Source organism: Hevea brasiliensis, chromosome 15 (assembly GCF_030052815.1).
Source record: "Hevea brasiliensis isolate MT/VB/25A 57/8 chromosome 15, ASM3005281v1, whole genome shotgun sequence".
Taxonomy (NCBI): Eukaryota; Viridiplantae; Streptophyta; class Magnoliopsida; order Malpighiales; family Euphorbiaceae; genus Hevea; species Hevea brasiliensis.
The window spans coordinates 12783615-12803773 of record NC_079507.1 but is presented as its reverse complement, the minus strand read 5'-3'; the positions used below and the strand labels follow the sequence as shown (position 1 = coordinate 12803773).

At 34.5% G+C, this 20159-nt stretch overlaps 1 protein-coding gene across 1 annotated transcript; it reads left to right on the top strand.

Moving 5' to 3' along the window:
- Positions 1–17537: 17537 nt before the first annotated feature.
- LOC110657604 (glycine-rich cell wall structural protein 1.8) lies at positions 17538–18983 on the top strand. Its single transcript, XM_021814870.2, has one exon. The coding sequence runs from the start codon at positions 17548–17550 to the stop codon at positions 18793–18795; it is 1248 nt and encodes a 415-aa protein (XP_021670562.2). The 5' UTR covers positions 17538–17547; the 3' UTR covers positions 18796–18983.
- Positions 18984–20159: the final 1176 nt, after the last annotated feature.

Genomic DNA, 20159 nt, shown 5'->3' with positions numbered 1-20159 from the left:
TTACCGAACATAGGGGTGTTACAATTCTCCCCCCCTTAAATAAATTTTGTCCACGAAATTTTACCCAATAGTCATCTTACAATAGTTATACGTTTATTTTTTTTCCTTTTTATACGATCGAATAATCTTCTTTTCCTCAAATTTGTATAAGACTTTTAACAATCTAATACAACGTTTAATTTGTTTGTATATCACCAATCTTCTCTTACTATTGTCTAGTCTAATATTTCGATTCATGTTCCTTCTTGAATGACCCTTGAGGTCATGTTAGAATCATTTATCTAGTCATTGGTCCTCTGATCATTCTAGTCCATAGTCTTCCTCACATTCGTAACATTTCTTTGTTATATTTGAATCAATTGCTCGAATTTTTACTTCCATAACTCTTTTTATCTGTCAATATTCTATAACTTACTTTCTTTTTTACTGAACTATAACCTTTCGATATTCTAACCTTTGAGTTTTAGATCCCTAAGTAGGATTTTCAAACTTATTTCTAACAATTAAATTATGTCCTGGCATAACTATACCAAAACAGATGCCGTTGGTAACTATTCTTATCTAGGTATACTATCGGGTAGTACGTAGCTCTACACAATAATCTCAAGTCAGTACTGTAATCTGCAGCTTACAGTATAAACATCAAGAACATTGCATAGTTACTACGATACATTCCAATAGATCAAATTTTTCGATATTTTATCCTTTTCGAATTTACTAATATTCGAATCTTATTCTGATTACAATATCCATTAGCAATTTCTAACAGTAACCTCCTTGCCCTCATCTAGAGCAATTCCATTACTGCAACTTACTTTTACGTCCTCTTGTCTTACATTAAGTAGGCTTGCCAATTAACTTTATAATTTATGGTGTGTTAGAAAATACTTTTCGCCAATAAACTCTTTCAAAACTAATTTCACTTATTATCACAATCCTTATTTTAAAGGGCTAATCACTAATGCATCATAATTTATTCCCCTGTAAAGGAATAACAATAGAATATATAGTTCTAACACTAACATAAAAGTATGCAAACCTGTGTCAAACAATAAATATATATATCTTAGTTACTATTTGAGAAAGTACCAGCAATAATATCAAAAGTCTAAGTCTCTTCTCTCTGCCGTATAGCGTATACTCCAGCTAGAGCATCACCCTGTTCTGGCTGATTCACAGTACTCTGACTTCTAGGTGTACTACCCCTACCTCTACCTTTGCCTCTACTAACTGATGGTGAACTCTTTGGGGTAGAAACTTGGGTTGATCCCTTTGGTGTAGTAAATGATCCAGAACGACCTAGATTTACACAATCCCTAGCAAAATGGCCAGTCTCTCCACAGTTAAAACATGCTCCTACGGCTCTATAACATACCCCACTATTTGGTTTACCACAAGTTTCATAAAGTCGATCTGACAGCGCATTCCCGGTTTCGTTGAGTTTTTGATCGGATCGAGGTGGTTTCATCGCCCGTAAGATCTATCTCTACCGAACTTCTTACTATATCCGTTGTATCCCCAAAGTTTTTCCTCTTTCCAAGAAGACCACTAGAACTCGTTTCTACCGACTTTCCTCTTTTTCTGCCTTCTCCGATTTCTTTTCTCGTGTCGCTTGATTCAATTCTTTCTAATTCTAGTGCTTGAGAAATAAGTTCAGAGAAGTTGTTATGTTTGAATCCGACCACTTGTAATCTGATACTAGGCTTCAAGCCGGTTTCAAACCTCTTACATCTCTCCCTACTGGTAGAAAGTAGACTTACTGCATAATGGCTCAGGCGGAAAAATTCCCTTTCATATTCAGCCACCGATCTACTCCCCTATTTCAGACTTAGGAACTCTTGCAGTTTCTGATCTACATAAGCATCAGGGACATATTTTTGTCCAATTCCCGAGAAAGTCACTCCAGTGTTAGCACTGCAGTTCTACCAAAGCGTGGGGAATGGTTTTCCACCACCATAAGCATCCCCGTAGCAAAGATCTCGAGTATTCAAATCCGAGCTCCTCATGCAAAGGCGCTTTCTTGAATACCCTATCCATCCTTTCTAACCACTGTTCTGCCTCTAGAGGATCTACTGTCCCCTTGATCTGTAGCCCCATATTTCATCAATTTGTCATACTGCCTTGCAAAAGACCGTGGTTGTACCACTGGTGTCTGTATTGGGGCTTGAGTAGGCACATTACCAGCCATTTGTTGGAACATTGCAGCCATCTGGCCGAGCGAATCGAGCAGGAATCGCAGATGCGGGCCGGTGTCCTTGAACCATCGACATTATGTAGGGTCAGCATCCCTTGCACCTCAGCCTCTATAGATTGATCGATTGAACGATCACCCTCTTCCATAGTCAATACGAGGATCTTAGACCTCCTAAACAAATAACACAAGGAGATTTCCTCCGTCGATGCATATTTATAATGTAATGTCTTGTATGTATCGCATAATGATCTTGAGCAGTTTTACTATGAAGAAATAATATTCAAGTAACATGTGAAAACATAATTAAAAAAAAAAAACTAGCTCTGATACCACTAAAACATGTCACACCCTACCCCTCTGTAAGGCATAACATGATCCCGTAGTATACCTAATGAATTACCAACTTCGCCTACTGATAACCCATTAAATACACTACAAGGGATTTTCAAAAACTTTTCTTACTTCTTTTACAGTGGTGAGCACTATTTACAGGTGTTAAAAACCTTTTTGAACTGAGGTGAATTAACTAACACATTTAGACTATTAGTAATTTCTATAAAAAAAATTTTAGCAGAGTGCCCTCCGTAATTTGGATAAAACAGTTCTTCAAAAACCTGTAAAAAGCACTTCAATATTTTTCTCAATCTCAAACTCTAGCGTAATTAAACACAACATATTTCTCAACTCAAATCCATAGTAATTTTTCAAAAACTGAGATACAAAAAATATAATACAATTTTTACAAGTCAAAATAACTCATAATTTATTTTACAACTTTAATGTACAATTTTATTTTACAACTGATCAAAACCAAGAACAATATATACATACAGTGAACATACATTACAGTACAAAATGCAAAATGTGGTATACTTAATATACCCGATGATCTCTCAATGTAGTACTAGCAGCCTAGTCTGCTGCCCTGTCAGTCTGTCTACCTGCGACAGCAATGAAAAGCTATCGCTGAGTAAAATTTACTCAGTAGTGCACAATAACAATTTGAAATGCGATATATAAATCTTTTATTGACAGTTCACAAATCAAATGATTCACAATTCCATCTCACAATTTACAAAATTCACCTAACACAAATTTGATCAAGTAATTGAATAATACCGTTTTGCAAATCAATAACACAATTCGATCAAATAACTGAATAATACCGTTTTGCAAATCAATAACACAATTCGATCAAATAGCTAAATAATACCGTTTTGCAAATCAATAACACAATTCGATCAAATAACTGAATAATACCGTTTTGCAAATCAATAACACAATTAGATCAAATAACTGAATAATAGAATATTGCCAATCGATAACATAATTTAGGCCATGACACAAATTTTCCACACATGCCGTGTTGTACACCACGACAAGACGCACTCACCCCAATAATCAAAATCAATGAGGGAGGAAGCTAGTTGAATAATGAGTACTCATCCACACTCACCTCAGACTGGGAAGTAAAAGAGGGAGGAACATAATCACACTCACCCCAGACTGATAAGTCAAAGAGGGAGGAATATATCAACAGTGTCATGCCAAATGTAAATCAAAACAATTTCAAATCACAATATTTCATACAAACCATAAATCACATTTTATCTCAAAATTTCCATTTGCAAAGTTGGTAATACAATAAGTTCCAAATAATATTCCCAAAACCAAAGCAATCAAAACTTATTCATAACTCATTTCTCTACATAAATTGGCTAGAAAAAGCAGTGAATATAAAAGTATTGTGCACGGACACAATTTAAAACTATAATGTTGAATTAAATTTTTAAGTAGAAAATGAGAAGTCAAACTTATTGTGCACAAACACAATTTAAAATAATAACATAGAAATAATCATAATTTATTTCAATTGAAAAATTCAAAAGAAATAGCCGTTGTACACAAACCTCTGATAACTGTCTCTTGGCTCTGACTCAGTGTTTCCTTCCCCTCCCTGAGTCTTTGCAAACTGAGAAACACAATTTGAAGTGTTTCAGTACTCATTTAAACTGTCTCTAACGATAATGCTTGATAATTAATTCACTGAATTCATTTATTCGCTTAGTCAACCTACTATATCGACCCTTGGTATATTCTAGGTAATTTAGGTTTTAATGTCATTAATATGTCACATTCGATAGTCTTTTAGGGTTGGTACATGTTACCAAATTCATTTCCGTGTATACTGCATTTTCTTGTGATTTGCTGGATTTCAGGATACTAGTTTGACCTAGCCGGATGACCTAGTTCCCTCGGTTTTTGGGTTTCGGTCAAAACTACAAACTTGTAGATCTATGTCTTATTGCGCGCAGGGCAAAATTTCAGGTCATTCCGAGTTATGTAGACCAAGTTATGGTCATTTTACTATTGCTGGTCAAATTGCACCAAAATTGGTCATTTTAGGTCACTTTAGGTCATTTTAGGTTCGACCAGTTTTTGGATCCGAAATTATGCAAGCTGTTTGACTTACTTATGGTAATTTCTGGGCTTTGGTGTCTTCATAAGACTTGTAGATATGGATCTTAACTATTCATGGTTAAAATTTCAGGTCAATTGGACTTGTTTTGAGTGAGTTATGGCCTAAATACTAACTGCTGCCCAAATGGTCAGTTTTCAGGCCTCAATTGCACTTAATCCGGATTTGGTCATTTTTCAAGCTACCTTGCAAGCAGAATTTTGGCAAGCTTCCTTCATGAAAGTTGGCACATTTTGTGCCTAGTTTCACCTCCAATTGGTCTCATACCAATTGGAGCCACACACTTAAATTTATAGGCATAAAACACAAACTGCCTTATTGCAATTCTTGCATACATATCAAACATCACTCTTAACACTCACCAAACTTAACATTCAAACTAATTCTGGTTGTAGCATGACCTAAACATAATTCACAACACATTATAGGTCATTTTGGCAGCTTATAATTACATTCAATGTGCACCAACAAGTGCAGAATTCGCCCAACTCAATTTATAACACTTTAACTCCATAACCAAGCTCATTCACATGTCCAACCTTCACACTAATATACATACATTCAAACTGCCATAACAACCAACACATTTTAACATCATTATTCCATAAACCCAGCATGAATTCCAACATTCTTCAAGGGTTAGCAAACTGCCACAATGGTACACTTACATTCCATTACTTTCTACGCTTTAAATTTCATTTTACATTTACATATACTAAGTATACATCACCTAAACAATTTCCTACACAATATACATTTAATCAATCATTTAATTCACCATTTACAAGCACAAATAACCTGCCTTCAAGGTATTTCCATGGCTGCCAAAATTACACATTCCCATTCAACATCAAACCTCAAAAATTTCTTCATAATTCAAACACCCATAACATGCTTACAAACTTTAACAAAGCAACATTCAAAAATACAAACTTACCACTTTGAAAATTCTTCAAAACTCCTCCAAAACTTGGTCTTCTTGCTGCCTATCTACTGCCCATTGTGTAAGGATCACTTTTAATGGAGAGACTTACAAGAAATTATGGCTTGAAAGTGAAGATTGGAGTTCATGCATGGAGCTTGGAAGCTTTGGCCATGGAGTTCTTCTTGGGAGCAAATCGGCTGCTGTTTGGGAAGGTTGAAGAAGATGACAATCTGTCCAAAAATGAGGATGTAGTGGTCCACTTAAGTGAGTTAGTGGAGCACCATGGGTGATTAAATATTTATTTAATCTTAATTTCCCAATTTCTCACATTAAGCTCCCAATTTTTGCTATTTGCTTTAGGTACCACCAATTTAATTTTTCATGACATTTTCCAAGTGTAATATCATGTATTTTTAATGGACATTTAAGTCAAAAGACAACTCGGGGTGTCAAATGACCACAATGCCCCTGTTCTAGTTGCATTTCCGATTTTTCGGTAATACCGGGTTTTGTCCGTTTTTCGATTTCTCACTTTTCTTTGTACTAATGATTTAATTTTTCTTTAATATTTCTTATGATATTTATACTTCAATAGGTGTCTCTTTAAGTCTTAAAAATATTTTCCAGGGTTCCCCGCGGTCCAGGGCTAGTCAACGGTCCACGCCGTGACTTCCCCGTGCGGTCACCCATCGCTAGGGTTCCCGGCTCGCTTAACTTGGTTGCATTTCTTTACTATTATTTTTCCTTTGTTTTTCTTGTATTTTCTTTTCTTGTATTTCATTATTTAATGTCTCCTCACTCATATCGAAGTGTAGTTCTAGGCATCCTAGCTGTCCGGATAACACTGGTCACCGGAACAATAGAACGCATTACCGAACATAGGGGTGTTACAATTCTCCCCCCCTTAAATAAATTTTGTCCACGAAATTTTACCCAATAGTCATCTTACAATAGTTATACGTTTATTTTTTTTCCTTTTTATACGATCGAATAATCTTCTTTTCCTCAAATTTGTATAAGACTTTTAACAATCTAATACAACGTTTAATTTGTTTGTATATCACCAATCTTCTCTTACTATTGTCTAGTCTAATATTTCGATTCATGTTCCTTCTTGAATGACCCTTGAGGTCATGTTAGAATCATTTATCTAGTCATTGGTCCTCTGATCATTCTAGTCCATAGTCTTCCTCACATTCGTAACATTTCTTTGTTATATTTGAATCAATTGCTCGAATTTTTACTTCCATAACTCTTTTTATCTGTCAATATTCTATAACTTACTTTCTTTTTTACTGAACTATAACCTTTCGATATTCTAACCTTTGAGTTTTAGATCCCTAAGTAGGATTTTCAAACTTATTTCTAACAATTAAATTATGTCCTGGCATAACTATACCAAAACAGATGCCGTTGGTAACTATTCTTATCTAGGTATACTATCGGGTAGTACGTAGCTCTACACAATAATCTCAAGTCGATCTTATGTCTGACTACGGTATAAACATCAAGAACATTGCATAGTTACTACGATACATTCCAATAGATCAAATTTTTCGATATTTTATCCTTTTCGAATTTACTAATATTCGAATCTTATTCTGATTACAATATCCATTAGCAATTTCTAACAGTAACCTCCTTGCCCTCATCTAGAGCAATTCCATTACTGCAACTTACTTTTACGTCCTCTTGTCTTACATTAAGTAGGCTTGCCAATTAACTTTATAATTTATGGTGTGTTAGAAAATACTTTTCGCCAATAAACTCTTTCAAAACTAATTTCACTTATTATCACAATCCTTATTTTAAAGGGCTAATCACTAATGCATCATAATTTATTCCCCTGTAAAGGAATAACAATAGAATATATAGTTCTAACACTAACATAAAAGTATGCAAACTCCAGGTCAAACAATAAATATATATATCTTAGTTACTATTTGAGAAAGTACCAGCAATAATATCAAAAGTCTAAGTCTCTTCTCTCTGCCGTATAGCGTATACTCCAGCTAGAGCATCACCTGTTCAGGTGATTCACGACTCGACTTCTAGGTGTACTACCCCTACCTCTACCTTTGCCTCTACTAACTGATGGTGAACTCTTTGGGGTAGAAACTTGGGTTGATCCCTTTGGTGTAGTAAATGATCCAGAACGACCTAGATTTACACAATCCCTAGCAAAATGGCCAGTCTCTCCACAGTTAAAACATGCTCCTACGGCTCTATAACATACCCCACTATTTGGTTTACCACAAGTTTCATAAAGTCGATCTGACAGCGCATTCCTGGGTTTCTGTTGAGTTTGCTGATCGGATCGAGGTGGTTTCTGTCCAGAAGATCTATCTCTACCGAACTTCTTACTATATCTGTTGTATCCCCCAAAGTTTTTCCTCTTTCCAGTAAGACCACTAGAACTCATTCTCTTGACTTTCCCTCTTTTTCTGTCTTCTCTGATTTCTTTTTCTCAGAAGCTGCTTCAGATTCAATTCTTTCTAATTCTAGTGCTTGAGAAATAAGTTCAGAGAAGTTGTTATGTTTGAATCCGACCACTTGTAATCTGATACTAGGCTTCAAGCCGGTTTCAAACCTCTTACATCTCTCCCTACTGGTAGAAAGTAGACTTACTGCATAATGGCTCAGGCGGAAAAATTCCCTTTCATATTCAGCCACCGATCTACTCCCCTATTTCAGACTTAGGAACTCTTGCAGTTTCTGATCTACATAAGCATCAGGGACATATTTTTGTCTGAATTCCCTGAGAAAGTCACTCCAGGTTAGCACTGCAGGTTCTACCAAACTGTGGGGAATGGTTTTCCACAGATCATAAGCATCCCCGTAGCAAAGATCTGAGTATTCAAATCGAGCTCCTGCTGCGATCTGATTTCTTGAATACCCTATCCATCCTTTCTAACCAACATTACGCCTCTAGAGGATCTACTGTCCCCTTGATCTGTAGCCCCATATTTCATCAATTTGTCATACTGCCTTGCAAAAGACCGTGGTTGTACCACTGGTGTCTGTATTGGGGCTTGAGTAGGCACATTACCAGCCATTTGTTGGAACATTGCAGCCATCTGCTGAGCGAGCGAGGAAGGCTGCGATGCTGCGAAGTGGTCTTCTTTGAACCATCGACATTATGTAGGGCTGGGGCATCCCCTTGCACCTCAGCCTCTATAGATTGATCGATTGAACGATCACCCTCTTCCATAGTCAATACGAGGATCTTAGACCTCCTAAACAAATAACACAAGGAGATTTCCTCCCGTCAGTGCATATTTATAATGTAATGTACTGTATGTATCAGACAATGATACTGAGCAGTTGTACTATGAAGAAAGAATATTCAAGTAACATGTGAAAACATAATTAAAAAAAAAAAACTAGCTCTGATACCACTAAAACATGTCACACCCTACCCCTCTGTAAGGCATAACATGATCCCGTAGTATACCTAATGAATTACCAACTTCGCCTACTGATAACCCATTAAATACACTACAAGGGATTTTCAAAAACTTTTCTTACTTCTTTTACAGTGGTGAGCACTATTTACAGGTGTTAAAAACCTTTTTGAACTGAGGTGAATTAACTAACACATTTAGACTATTAGTAATTTCTATAAAAAAAATTTTAGCAGAGTGCCCTCCGTAATTTGGATAAAACAGTTCTTCAAAAACCTGTAAAAAGCACTTCAATATTTTTCTCAATCTCAAACTCTAGCGTAATTAAACACAACATATTTCTCAACTCAAATCCATAGTAATTTTTCAAAAACTGAGATACAAAAAATATAATACAATTTTTACAAGTCAAAATAACTCATAATTTATTTTACAACTTTAATGTACAATTTTATTTTACAACTGCTCAAAACCAAGAACAATATATACATACAGTGAACATACATTACAGTACAAAATGCAAAATGTGGTATACTTAATATACCCGATGATCTCTCAATGTAGTACTAGCAGCCTAGTCTGCTGCCTGTCGATCTGTCTACTGCGGCAAAGAATGAAAAGCTATCATTGAGTAAAATTTACTCGATGAGTGCACAATAACAATTTGAAATGCGATATATAAATCTTTTATTGACAGTTCACAAATCAAATGATTCACAATTCCATCTCACAATTTACAAAATTCACCTAACACAAATTTGATCAAGTAATTGAATAATACCGTTTTGCAAATCAATAACACAATTCGATCAAATAACTGAATAATACCGTTTTGCAAATCAATAACACAATTCGATCAAATAGCTAAATAATACCGTTTTGCAAATCAATAACACAATTCGATCAAATAACTGAATAATACCGTTTTGCAAATCAATAACACAATTAGATCAAATAACTGAATAATAGAATATTGCCAATCGATAACATAATTTAGGCCATGACACAAATTTTCCACACATGCCGTGTTGTACACCACGACAAGACGCACTCACCCCAATAATCAAAATCAATGAGGGAGGAAGCTAGTTGAATAATGAGTACTCATCCACACTCACCTCAGACTGGGAAGTAAAAGAGGGAGGAACATAATCACACTCACCCCAGACTGATAAGTCAAAGAGGGAGGAATATATCAACAGTGTCATGCCAAATGTAAATCAAAACAATTTCAAATCACAATATTTCATACAAACCATAAATCACATTTTATCTCAAAATTTCCATTTGCAAAGTTGGTAATACAATAAGTTCCAAATAATATTCCCAAAACCAAAGCAATCAAAACTTATTCATAACTCATTTCTCTACATAAATTGGCTAGAAAAAGCAGTGAATATAAAAGTATTGTGCACGGACACAATTTAAAACTATAATGTTGAATTAAATTTTTAAGTAGAAAATGAGAAGTCAAACTTATTGTGCACAAACACAATTTAAAATAATAACATAGAAATAATCATAATTTATTTCAATTGAAAAATTCAAAAGAAATAGCCGTTGTACACAAACCTCTGATAACTGTCTCTTGGCTCTGACTCAGTGTTTCCTTCCCCTCCCTGAGTCTTTGCAAACTGAGAAACACAATTTGAAGTGTTTCAGTACTCATTTAAACTGTCTCTAACGATAATGCTTGATAATTAATTCACTGAATTCATTTATTCGCTTAGTCAACCTACTATATCGACCCTTGGTATATTCTAGGTAATTTAGGTTTTAATGTCATTAATATGTCACATTCGATAGTCTTTTAGGGTTGGTACATGTTACCAAATTCATTTCCGTGTATACTGCATTTTCTTGCGATTTGCTGGATTTCAGGATACTAGTTTGACCTAGCCGGATGACCTAGTTCCCTCGGTTTTTGGGTTTCGGTCAAAACTACAAACTTGTAGATCTATGTCTTATTGCGCGCAGGGCAAAATTTCAGGTCATTCCGAGTTATGTAGACCAAGTTATGGTCATTTTACTATTGCTGGTCAAATTGCACCAAAATTGGTCATTTTAGGTCACTTTAGGTCATTTTAGGTTCGACCAGTTTTTGGATCCGAAATTATGCAAGCTGTTTGACTTACTTATGGTAATTTCTGGGCTTTGGTGTCTTCATAAGACTTGTAGATATGGATCTTAACTATTCATGGTTAAAATTTCAGGTCAATTGGACTTGTTTTGAGTGAGTTATGGCCTAAATACTAACTGCTGCCCAAATGGTCAGTTTTCAGGCCTCAATTGCACTTAATCCGGATTTGGTCATTTTTCAAGCTACCTTGCAAGCAGAATTTTGGCAAGCTTCCTTCATGAAAGTTGGCACATTTTGTGCCTAGTTTCACCTCCAATTGGTCTCATACCAATTGGAGCCACACACTTAAATTTATAGGCATAAAACACAAACTGCCTTATTGCAATTCTTGCATACATATCAAACATCACTCTTAACACTCACCAAACTTAACATTCAAACTAATTCTGGTTGTAGCATGACCTAAACATAATTCACAACACATTATAGGTCATTTTGGCAGCTTATAATTACATTCAATGTGCACCAACAAGTGCAGAATTCGCCCAACTCAATTTATAACACTTTAACTCCATAACCAAGCTCATTCACATGTCCAACCTTCACACTAATATACATACATTCAAACTGCCATAACAACCAACACATTTTAACATCATTATTCCATAAACCCAGCATGAATTCCAACATTCTTCAAGGGTTAGCAAACTGCCACAATGGTACACTTACATTCCATTACTTTCTACGCTTTAAATTTCATTTTACATTTACATATACTAAGTATACATCACCTAAACAATTTCCTACACAATATACATTTAATCAATCATTTAATTCACCATTTACAAGCACAAATAACCTGCCTTCAAGGTATTTCCATGGCTGCCAAAATTACACATTCCCATTCAACATCAAACCTCAAAAATTTCTTCATAATTCAAACACCCATAACATGCTTACAAACTTTAACAAAGCAACATTCAAAAATACAAACTTACCACTTTGAAAATTCTTCAAAACTCCTCCAAAACTTGGTCTTCTTGCTGCCTATCTACTGCCCATTGTGTAAGGATCACTTTTAATGGAGAGACTTACAAGAAATTATGGCTTGAAAGTGAAGATTGGAGTTCATGCATGGAGCTTGGAAGCTTTGGCCATGGAGTTCTTCTTGGGAGCAAATCGGCTGCTGTTTGGGAAGGTTGAAAAAGATGACAATCTGTCCAAAAATGAGGATGTAGTGGTCCACTTAGGTGAGTTAGTGGAGCACCATGGGTGATTAAATATTTATTTAATCTTAATTTCCCAATTTCTCACATTAAGCTCCCAATTTTTGCTATTTACTTTAGGTACCACCAATTTAATTTTTCATGACATTTTCCAAGTGTAATATCATGTATTTTTAATGGACATTTAAGTCAAAAGACAACTCGGAATGTCAAATGACCACAATGCCCCTGTTCTGGTTGCATTCCCAATTTTTCGGTAATACCGAGTTTTGTCTGTTTTTCGATTTCTCACTTTTCTTTGTACTAATGATTTAATTTTTCTTTAATATTTCTTATGATATTTATACTTCAATAGGTGTCTCTTTAAGTCTTAAAAATATTTTCGGGGTTCCCATGATCCAGGGCTAGTCAACGGTCCACGCCGTGACTTCCCCGTGCGGTCACCCATCGCTAGGGTTCCCGGCTCGCTTAACTTGGTTGCATTTCTTTACTATTATTTTTCCTTTGTTTTTCTTGTATTTTCTTTTCTTGTATTTCATTATTTAATGTCTCCTCACTCATATCGAAGTGTAGTTCTAGGCATCCTAGCTGTCCGAACAACACTGGTCATCGGAACAGTAGAACGTATTACCGAACCTAGGGGTGTTACATGTCATTTGTCTTCTAATTATGTAAGATGATCAAAGTCAAGATTATATCTAGCTTTGACACTTGGCATAATGTGATTGGGTCAAATTAAAATATGATGCAATCAGAAAATGACATATGACAAGGGTTTTAAGCGGTGACTTAGGTATAAAAGGAAAAGGATGAAAGAACAAAAAGTATTCTGATTTTTTTATCAAAAGGTGCCGCCACCTCTCATCCCTCTTCCACTCTTCTTCTTCATCTCTCATCAATTCAAAGAGAATTGCCAACATTCTCTTGAATTAAAATTGCTAGAAATTATTTCTAGCGTCCTATATACGTCTGCAACATCTCTAAAAGGCAAAACCTCAATTTCTAATTGATTGGAAAGGCTTGAGAAGCTATTAAAGGGGCTGCCATTAGTGATCTTTGTGTGGACAAGCTAGAGGGATAACATCTGGTATCCTAGGTGCTTCCCAAAGGTACCAAATACATCAGTGCATCAAAAGGTTATTGCACATATTCTTGAATTAATCTAGGGTTCTAATGAATTAATCTGTTAATTTTAAGATCTTAAATAGCAAATGTAGATCCAAAAACATATTAAAAGTGTTTTAATATGCTGTTTAACATTGAAATCAACTAGGTAAATAATGAATCTTGCATGATACATGGGACCCTAGAAGAAAAATTTTTGAATTCAATGTTCTAAACTACTAATTTTCGTGCTTCCACTCCTTCACCTACAACTTGTATTCTTAGACTAGGCCTGTGTCTTTAAAAAGGCAATTTTATAGTAATGGACTAGAAGTTTAACGAAATTAAAATATAGAGACTAAGTTTAAAAATCGAGAGAGATTTGGGTTAGTTTTGATATAAAGAAAAATTATTATTTAAACCCTATATTTTAACGAAATAAACTACTTGGTCCTTATATTGTGAAAAATATGCTATTTAGTTTTTGTATTTTATTTCTATTACACTATTTAGTCCTTTTATCAAATTTTCTGTTAGTAAAAATAATTTAATACTAGTCAAACTGCTATTTAGTTCCTCTATTTTAGTAAAATCAATTAGTTAGTCTCTATATTTTAAAAAACACATTCGTTAGTCCCTATAATTAGGTTTCATTAACTCTTTAGTCCTTTCTTTTTTTTATGCCCGACTGTCTTGACCCACTCTCCCTTATTTCTGTCTCCCAATATTTCTCTCCCCATAATTTTCTTTTTTGCACCCACCCCCTTTTCCCACTCATTCTTTCTTTATTTTTTTTTTTTATCTTTTGATAGAAGTTAATATAAGCTGTATGCATAAAAGGTTAATTAATTTCCAAAAATCTCCAAGTAAACAAGACAATAATGTAGAAAATTTGTTTCTTAATAGAGAAAATAAAAAAAAAATAAAATAATGCCTAGTGAATTGAATGAAAATATTTAAATAATTTTAAAAAATGTAAATTCATATTTAGTTTCCGCATAATAAAATTTTTATTTTCATCTAGCATTATATTTTTTAAAGTATTGTGTTTTTAAGATATAGAGACTAATTAAGTAGTTCTACTAAAATTGAGGAAATAAATAGTAATATTTTTTAAAATATGAAGACTAATTAATTAATTTTATTAAAATAATAAAAATAAATATTAATTTGATAAGCATTAACCAACAAAAAATTTAACAGAGGAATTAAATAAATTATTGAAAGTAAAATATGAGAATTAAACAATATATTTTTTTAAAATATATGACTGAATAATAATTTTTTTAAAATATAAGACTAAATAATAATTTTTTCTTATCATAATTGAGAGGTTAAAAAGTGATATTTTTATTTTTATTATACAATGCTTACGTCAGAAACGATGTTGTGGAAAGAGAAACTGTAGATTAGTCTCTAAAAAACTTAAAAGGGTCAAGAAGTATAGAGAGGGGATGCAACTAGCTAAGCAAAATCAGATTGACGGGTCCCACTGAGAAGTGCCCTTGCATGTGCTTCCCCACTATATTTCTGCATGCTGATGTTCTACAACATATGGTAGCTACCTTCCATTGTTGTTGGGAATAACGTCAGTGTGTACCCTTTAGTGAAATTAGAAAAAAAAAAAAATCATTTTTCACTAATATTACGATGAATCCCGCATAACTTCCACCATTTTTTAATAAATCATATGTAATTGAAAAATTTTAATATAATCAGTAGTCAAGTTACTTCATTATATATACAACAATTACTTATTATAATTTTATGATTGGATGACGTATAAATAGATATGTCAAATTTTAATCGAGTCTAATCCATCCGATTTAAAATAATTTATATTTTATTCTAATTTGTATAAAATTAAAATAAAGTGGATTAAAACCGATAAATTTTGATTTAACTTGATCAATTCAAATTTTTGATAAAAATTGAATTAACAAAAATTAATATTTTTAATTCAAAAAGGACCCCAACTGATAAATGGACTCAAATTCTTCTTATTTGGTGACTTGAAGAGTTATCAAAATCATCTCTTAAATAAAAAATGATCCAGTCTAAACCTATTTAGGAAGATTGAGATTCGAATAACCCACGACTCATCTCACCTAACTAATACAATTTTTTTTTTTCATGCACACAACTGTACGGTTGAATCGAAAAAAAAACGAAGTTGAATACAGCTTTAAGGCATATGGGTATGGCAATGGCTACGAATTGTGAGCTTGGTTGGACAGCACCAATTTGCAAAAGTATATTAATAAGTATATCACATGGAGGGTTGAATACACTTGAGGATGTTAATGATGCTCATCTTTATAACTTAATTTTCTCAGGACAATAGCAATTATCAGGAGGATATAAAGCAAGCGGTTTTAGACTTCAAAGGTTACAAAGAGCTACCAAAATTTATAAGATCGGCATTTGAGATAAGAGGAAACTCAATATTTAACTCAGTTATTGATGTTAGAAGGCTTAACAATTTATAAAGAGATTCTAAAATGATATGGGATAATAGGTTAATCATAATAAACTATACAAGAAGGTGATTTACTCAGCTGGAGTACTCTAGAAATTATATCAAAGAGAAAAAAGAGATACCATTCAAATATATAAAATTAGTATTTTGATATAAAGTAGGCGATCAATTGATGGAATAAGTCAAAAAGAAAAGAGAAGATGAAAATAACGTGAAAAAAAGTAATATAAAAAAATAGAATTAGATTCTAATTAAGTTAAATGATGAAAAATGATCCATATACTGTGGGTACTAAGTATTTTAGGATTAAAATTTAATTATTTTTATTTTAAAAAAAAACTTAATTGAATTCTGTCATTTTTAACAATCAAAGTAACAGTACTGTTATGGAGTAGCTGAAAGCAAATAGAAGTTTCATGGAGAGTTATACCATATAACACAGTTACATTAAACAAATTGAAAATTTTAATCGATATTATAATTTTTTAAAAAATTCTCAATTGTTATTCTTGCTAAATGCATTTTTTATAAAATAAATTATACAATGAAAGAATTTTTTTATTCATAGATATATATTTATTCTTTTGCCACAATCCAGATGAACTTCAACTTATTTTTGTTTACATCAGAAAGACTCCACTTGAAGTGTTAATTCTAGCGGAAATATCTATTTTGACGTGTATTTTAGGATCCCAAAACAGTTGTATTTCATAATAATAATAATAATAATAATAATAATAATAATAATAATAATAATAACAATAGCAATACCACTAGAACTTGTATTCTATATTATCATAATTAGATCCGTTTGGAAAGGGAGTTGGATTAAATCCTCTTGCTATGACTCTTTAGATTTATAACTTAGCTAAACTAAGATGAAAATAACAAAACAATATATAGCATATATTAAATAATAAGCGGGTGTAGAAGTGATGACAAATAGCATATATTATATTATATATATACTATTTAAATTTTATATTTGTTAAAACGGATTAAGAGTCAGTTGAATCCTTAATAAACATAAATCTCAAGTAATATTCTCTTATTAAATGGGATCATCAAGAAATAAAATGGACATTTTAACTGGTAGGCAAATTCTCCAGGCGACTATGGTCCAAAGAAACTGCGGTACTGCTGAAATATCTTCGCTTCGCATGCATGTAGGCAATACGACTGTATTCAGCGACACACATCACTTGCAACTATTCTTTCTTGACAAATATTCTCATACTCCACATGGCTTACCCAACCAGACTATTGGGTGGCCAATATGTGCCAAATGATATTTTAATGAACAAAATGCTATTAGTTAATTAACAAGATTTTATATCAAAACCAAGGAGCTCACCATTGTTGCGAAAATTGTATGAGTAAGACAGTACTCATAGAAATTAGAGGATAAGAAAAATTAGGTCAAATAAAGCATTAGCCTAACAAATCCTTCATGTATTAGATGCAGCGTGGGCGACAGCAAAAGCTCACTAGTGGGTCTACTGGTGTGAGTGTATATTTGTGTGTTAGTTTATTGGACCACCTTGTGGGGTCATCAACCCAACATCTATTTTCATGTACCTTCACCAGCCCACTTCCTATCAAGGAAACCACGCTTTTGGACCCCAACCCCATCCCTATAAATAGCTTGCCTTTGACATGCATTGCCAAACCAAAGTTATGGGATACAAAAATATTTCCATGGGTACCCATAAAGTTCTTCCGGCCATTCTCTTTATGTTCTTAGCTTTAGGCATATGCTATGCTAAAAGAAACCTCCTTTCGCTTGAAGCACACACTTATGGTGGAGTTGCAGGTGGAGGTGGCTCAGGTGGTGGTGGTGGTGGTTCAGGATATGCAGTTGTAGGGGAACATGGGGTTAATGCTTATGCAAGTGGTATTGGTAGTGGAGAAGGTGGTGGTGCTGGATATGGTGGTGTTGGAGTTGGTGGAGGAGGTGGTGGACGTAGTGGTGGTGGGGGTGGTGCTGCACATGTTGGAGGAGCTAGTGGTTTTGGATATGGTGTTGGTGGTGGTGAAGGAGGTGGTGTAGGATATGGTGGTACCATTGGACTTGGTGGTGGGGGTGGTGGTGGAGGTAATGGTGGAGGGGGTGGTGTTGCTCATGTTGGAGGAGCTAGTGGCTCTGGATATGGCACAGGCAGTGGTGAAGGAGGTGGTGCAGGATATGGTGGAGCTATTGGACTTGTTGGTAGCGGTGGTAAGGGAGGCGGTGGTGCTCCTGCTCGTGCCGGAGAAACTAGTGGTGTTGGTGAAGGTGGTGGGGGAGGTAGTAGTGGCGAGGGAGGTGGTGTAGGTTATGTTGGAGGAGTAAATGGTACTGGATATGGTAATGGTGGAGGTGAAGGTGGTGGTGCTATAGGACATACTGGTGGTAGTGGTGGTGGTGGTGGTGGAGGAGGTGGCAGTGGTGGTGGAGGTGGTGCAGGTTTTGCTGGAGGGGCTACTGGTGCTGGACATGGCAGTGGTGGTGGGGAAGGAGGTGGTGCTGGATATGGTTTTGGAGGAGAAAAGGGAGCTGGTTATGGTAGTGGTGGTGGTGGTGGAGCTGGTGGTGGAGCTGGAGTTGGGTATGGTGGAGGTGAAGGAGTTGGATCTGGTGGAGGTTATGGTGCTGGTGGTACAGGATATGGAGGTGGTGGAGGTGGTGGTAGTGGCGGTGGTGGCGGAGCTGGTGGAGCCCATGAAGGTGGATATGGTAGTAGTGGAGGAGAAGGAGCTGGTCATGGAGGTGGAATAGGTGGGGGCTTTAATGGAGGTGGAGGTGGTGGTTCTGGAGGTGGTGGTGGCAGTGGCTATGGTGCAGGAGGTAAGCATAGAGGAGGATATGAAGCAGGTGGGGGGAGTGGTGTAGGTAGTGGCCATGGAGGTGGCTACGCTCCTTGATATTAGCTTATTGACACTACGTTGCTTATTTATATCAATACAAGTATCTATCTTATTATATGCAAAACTAAGAAAAATAACATAAAAGCAAGGACATGCTTTGTAATATATATGCATTTTATGAAGCCAAATGGTTGCTTTTGTAATTTACTCAATTGGTAAGTAATTAATATGAGCTTTTCTTTTAAGTTGGTGGTCCTTCTATGCAATAATCAAATGGGGGAATTTCAATATAGATTATATACAAATTATTAGGAATATTGTTGGCAATTAGAAAAGAATATAATTGCCTATATGAAAGGGACTTTATTAATTCACACATAGATATTCAAATAATTTTATTAATTGAAAATAATACAAACACTTCTCATAGTTTTCTCACTTGTTAACTCGCTTGAGCTAACTTATAATTTTTCCTTATAATTTTCTCTTAAAAATTTATATCACATTTCTATATTACATAATGCTAAATCACTCTTTAATTTTAAGAACAAACAAGATTTGTGTGGCTTAGTGAAAATATCTACAACTTGTATTCAGGTATATAATATTCAACCACGATCTCTTTGGTTTTTTTTACCAAGTCTTAAATGTAGTGGTGTTTAATGTCGATGTGCTTACTCCGTCGATGAAATATTGGATTCTTTGTTAGTGCAATTATTGACTTGTTATCACAGAAGATTGTCATTGGACCATCTTATTGATGTTGTAATTCATTAAGCATTCTTCGCAACTAGACTACTTGAGTAGCACAACTTGTGGTTGCTATATATTCCTCTTCTACTATTAAAAGAGCCACTACTTGTTGTTTCTTTGAAGACAAAGAAAATGCTCTTGAACCAAGATGAAACACATATCCTGAAGTGCTTTTCCATTTCTCAATATCTCTAGGCCAATCACTGTCTGTATAACCAACAAGATATATATTGTTAGCACTTGAATAAAACATGCCATCATCAAGTGTACCTTTAATGTATCTCAAAATTCACTTTTGTAGCTTGTTAATAGTAGGCTGTAGAGTATATCATTTTATATGTATCTAGTACATATTTTATTAATAAAAGGCAATTTCACTTTTTCGTTTACATAATATATTTATGTGTAATAGAAAAGGTCCATTGATATTTTGTTAGAAATTCTAAAGTTATTAAGAATGTGAGTGATAGTATTTCTAGCACAAAGTATCATAAATTGGTTCACAATCGAGGATACTTCACAAAGGACATGACTTATCCAGAAAGATTGTAATTATGTTTGTTCCCAAATTATTTATATGAGATATAAATAAGATAGAGTGGTGAGTCTCATGGCACATAACCAACATGATAGGCACTTATACATTATACGTAGGCTTAACCAGTGAC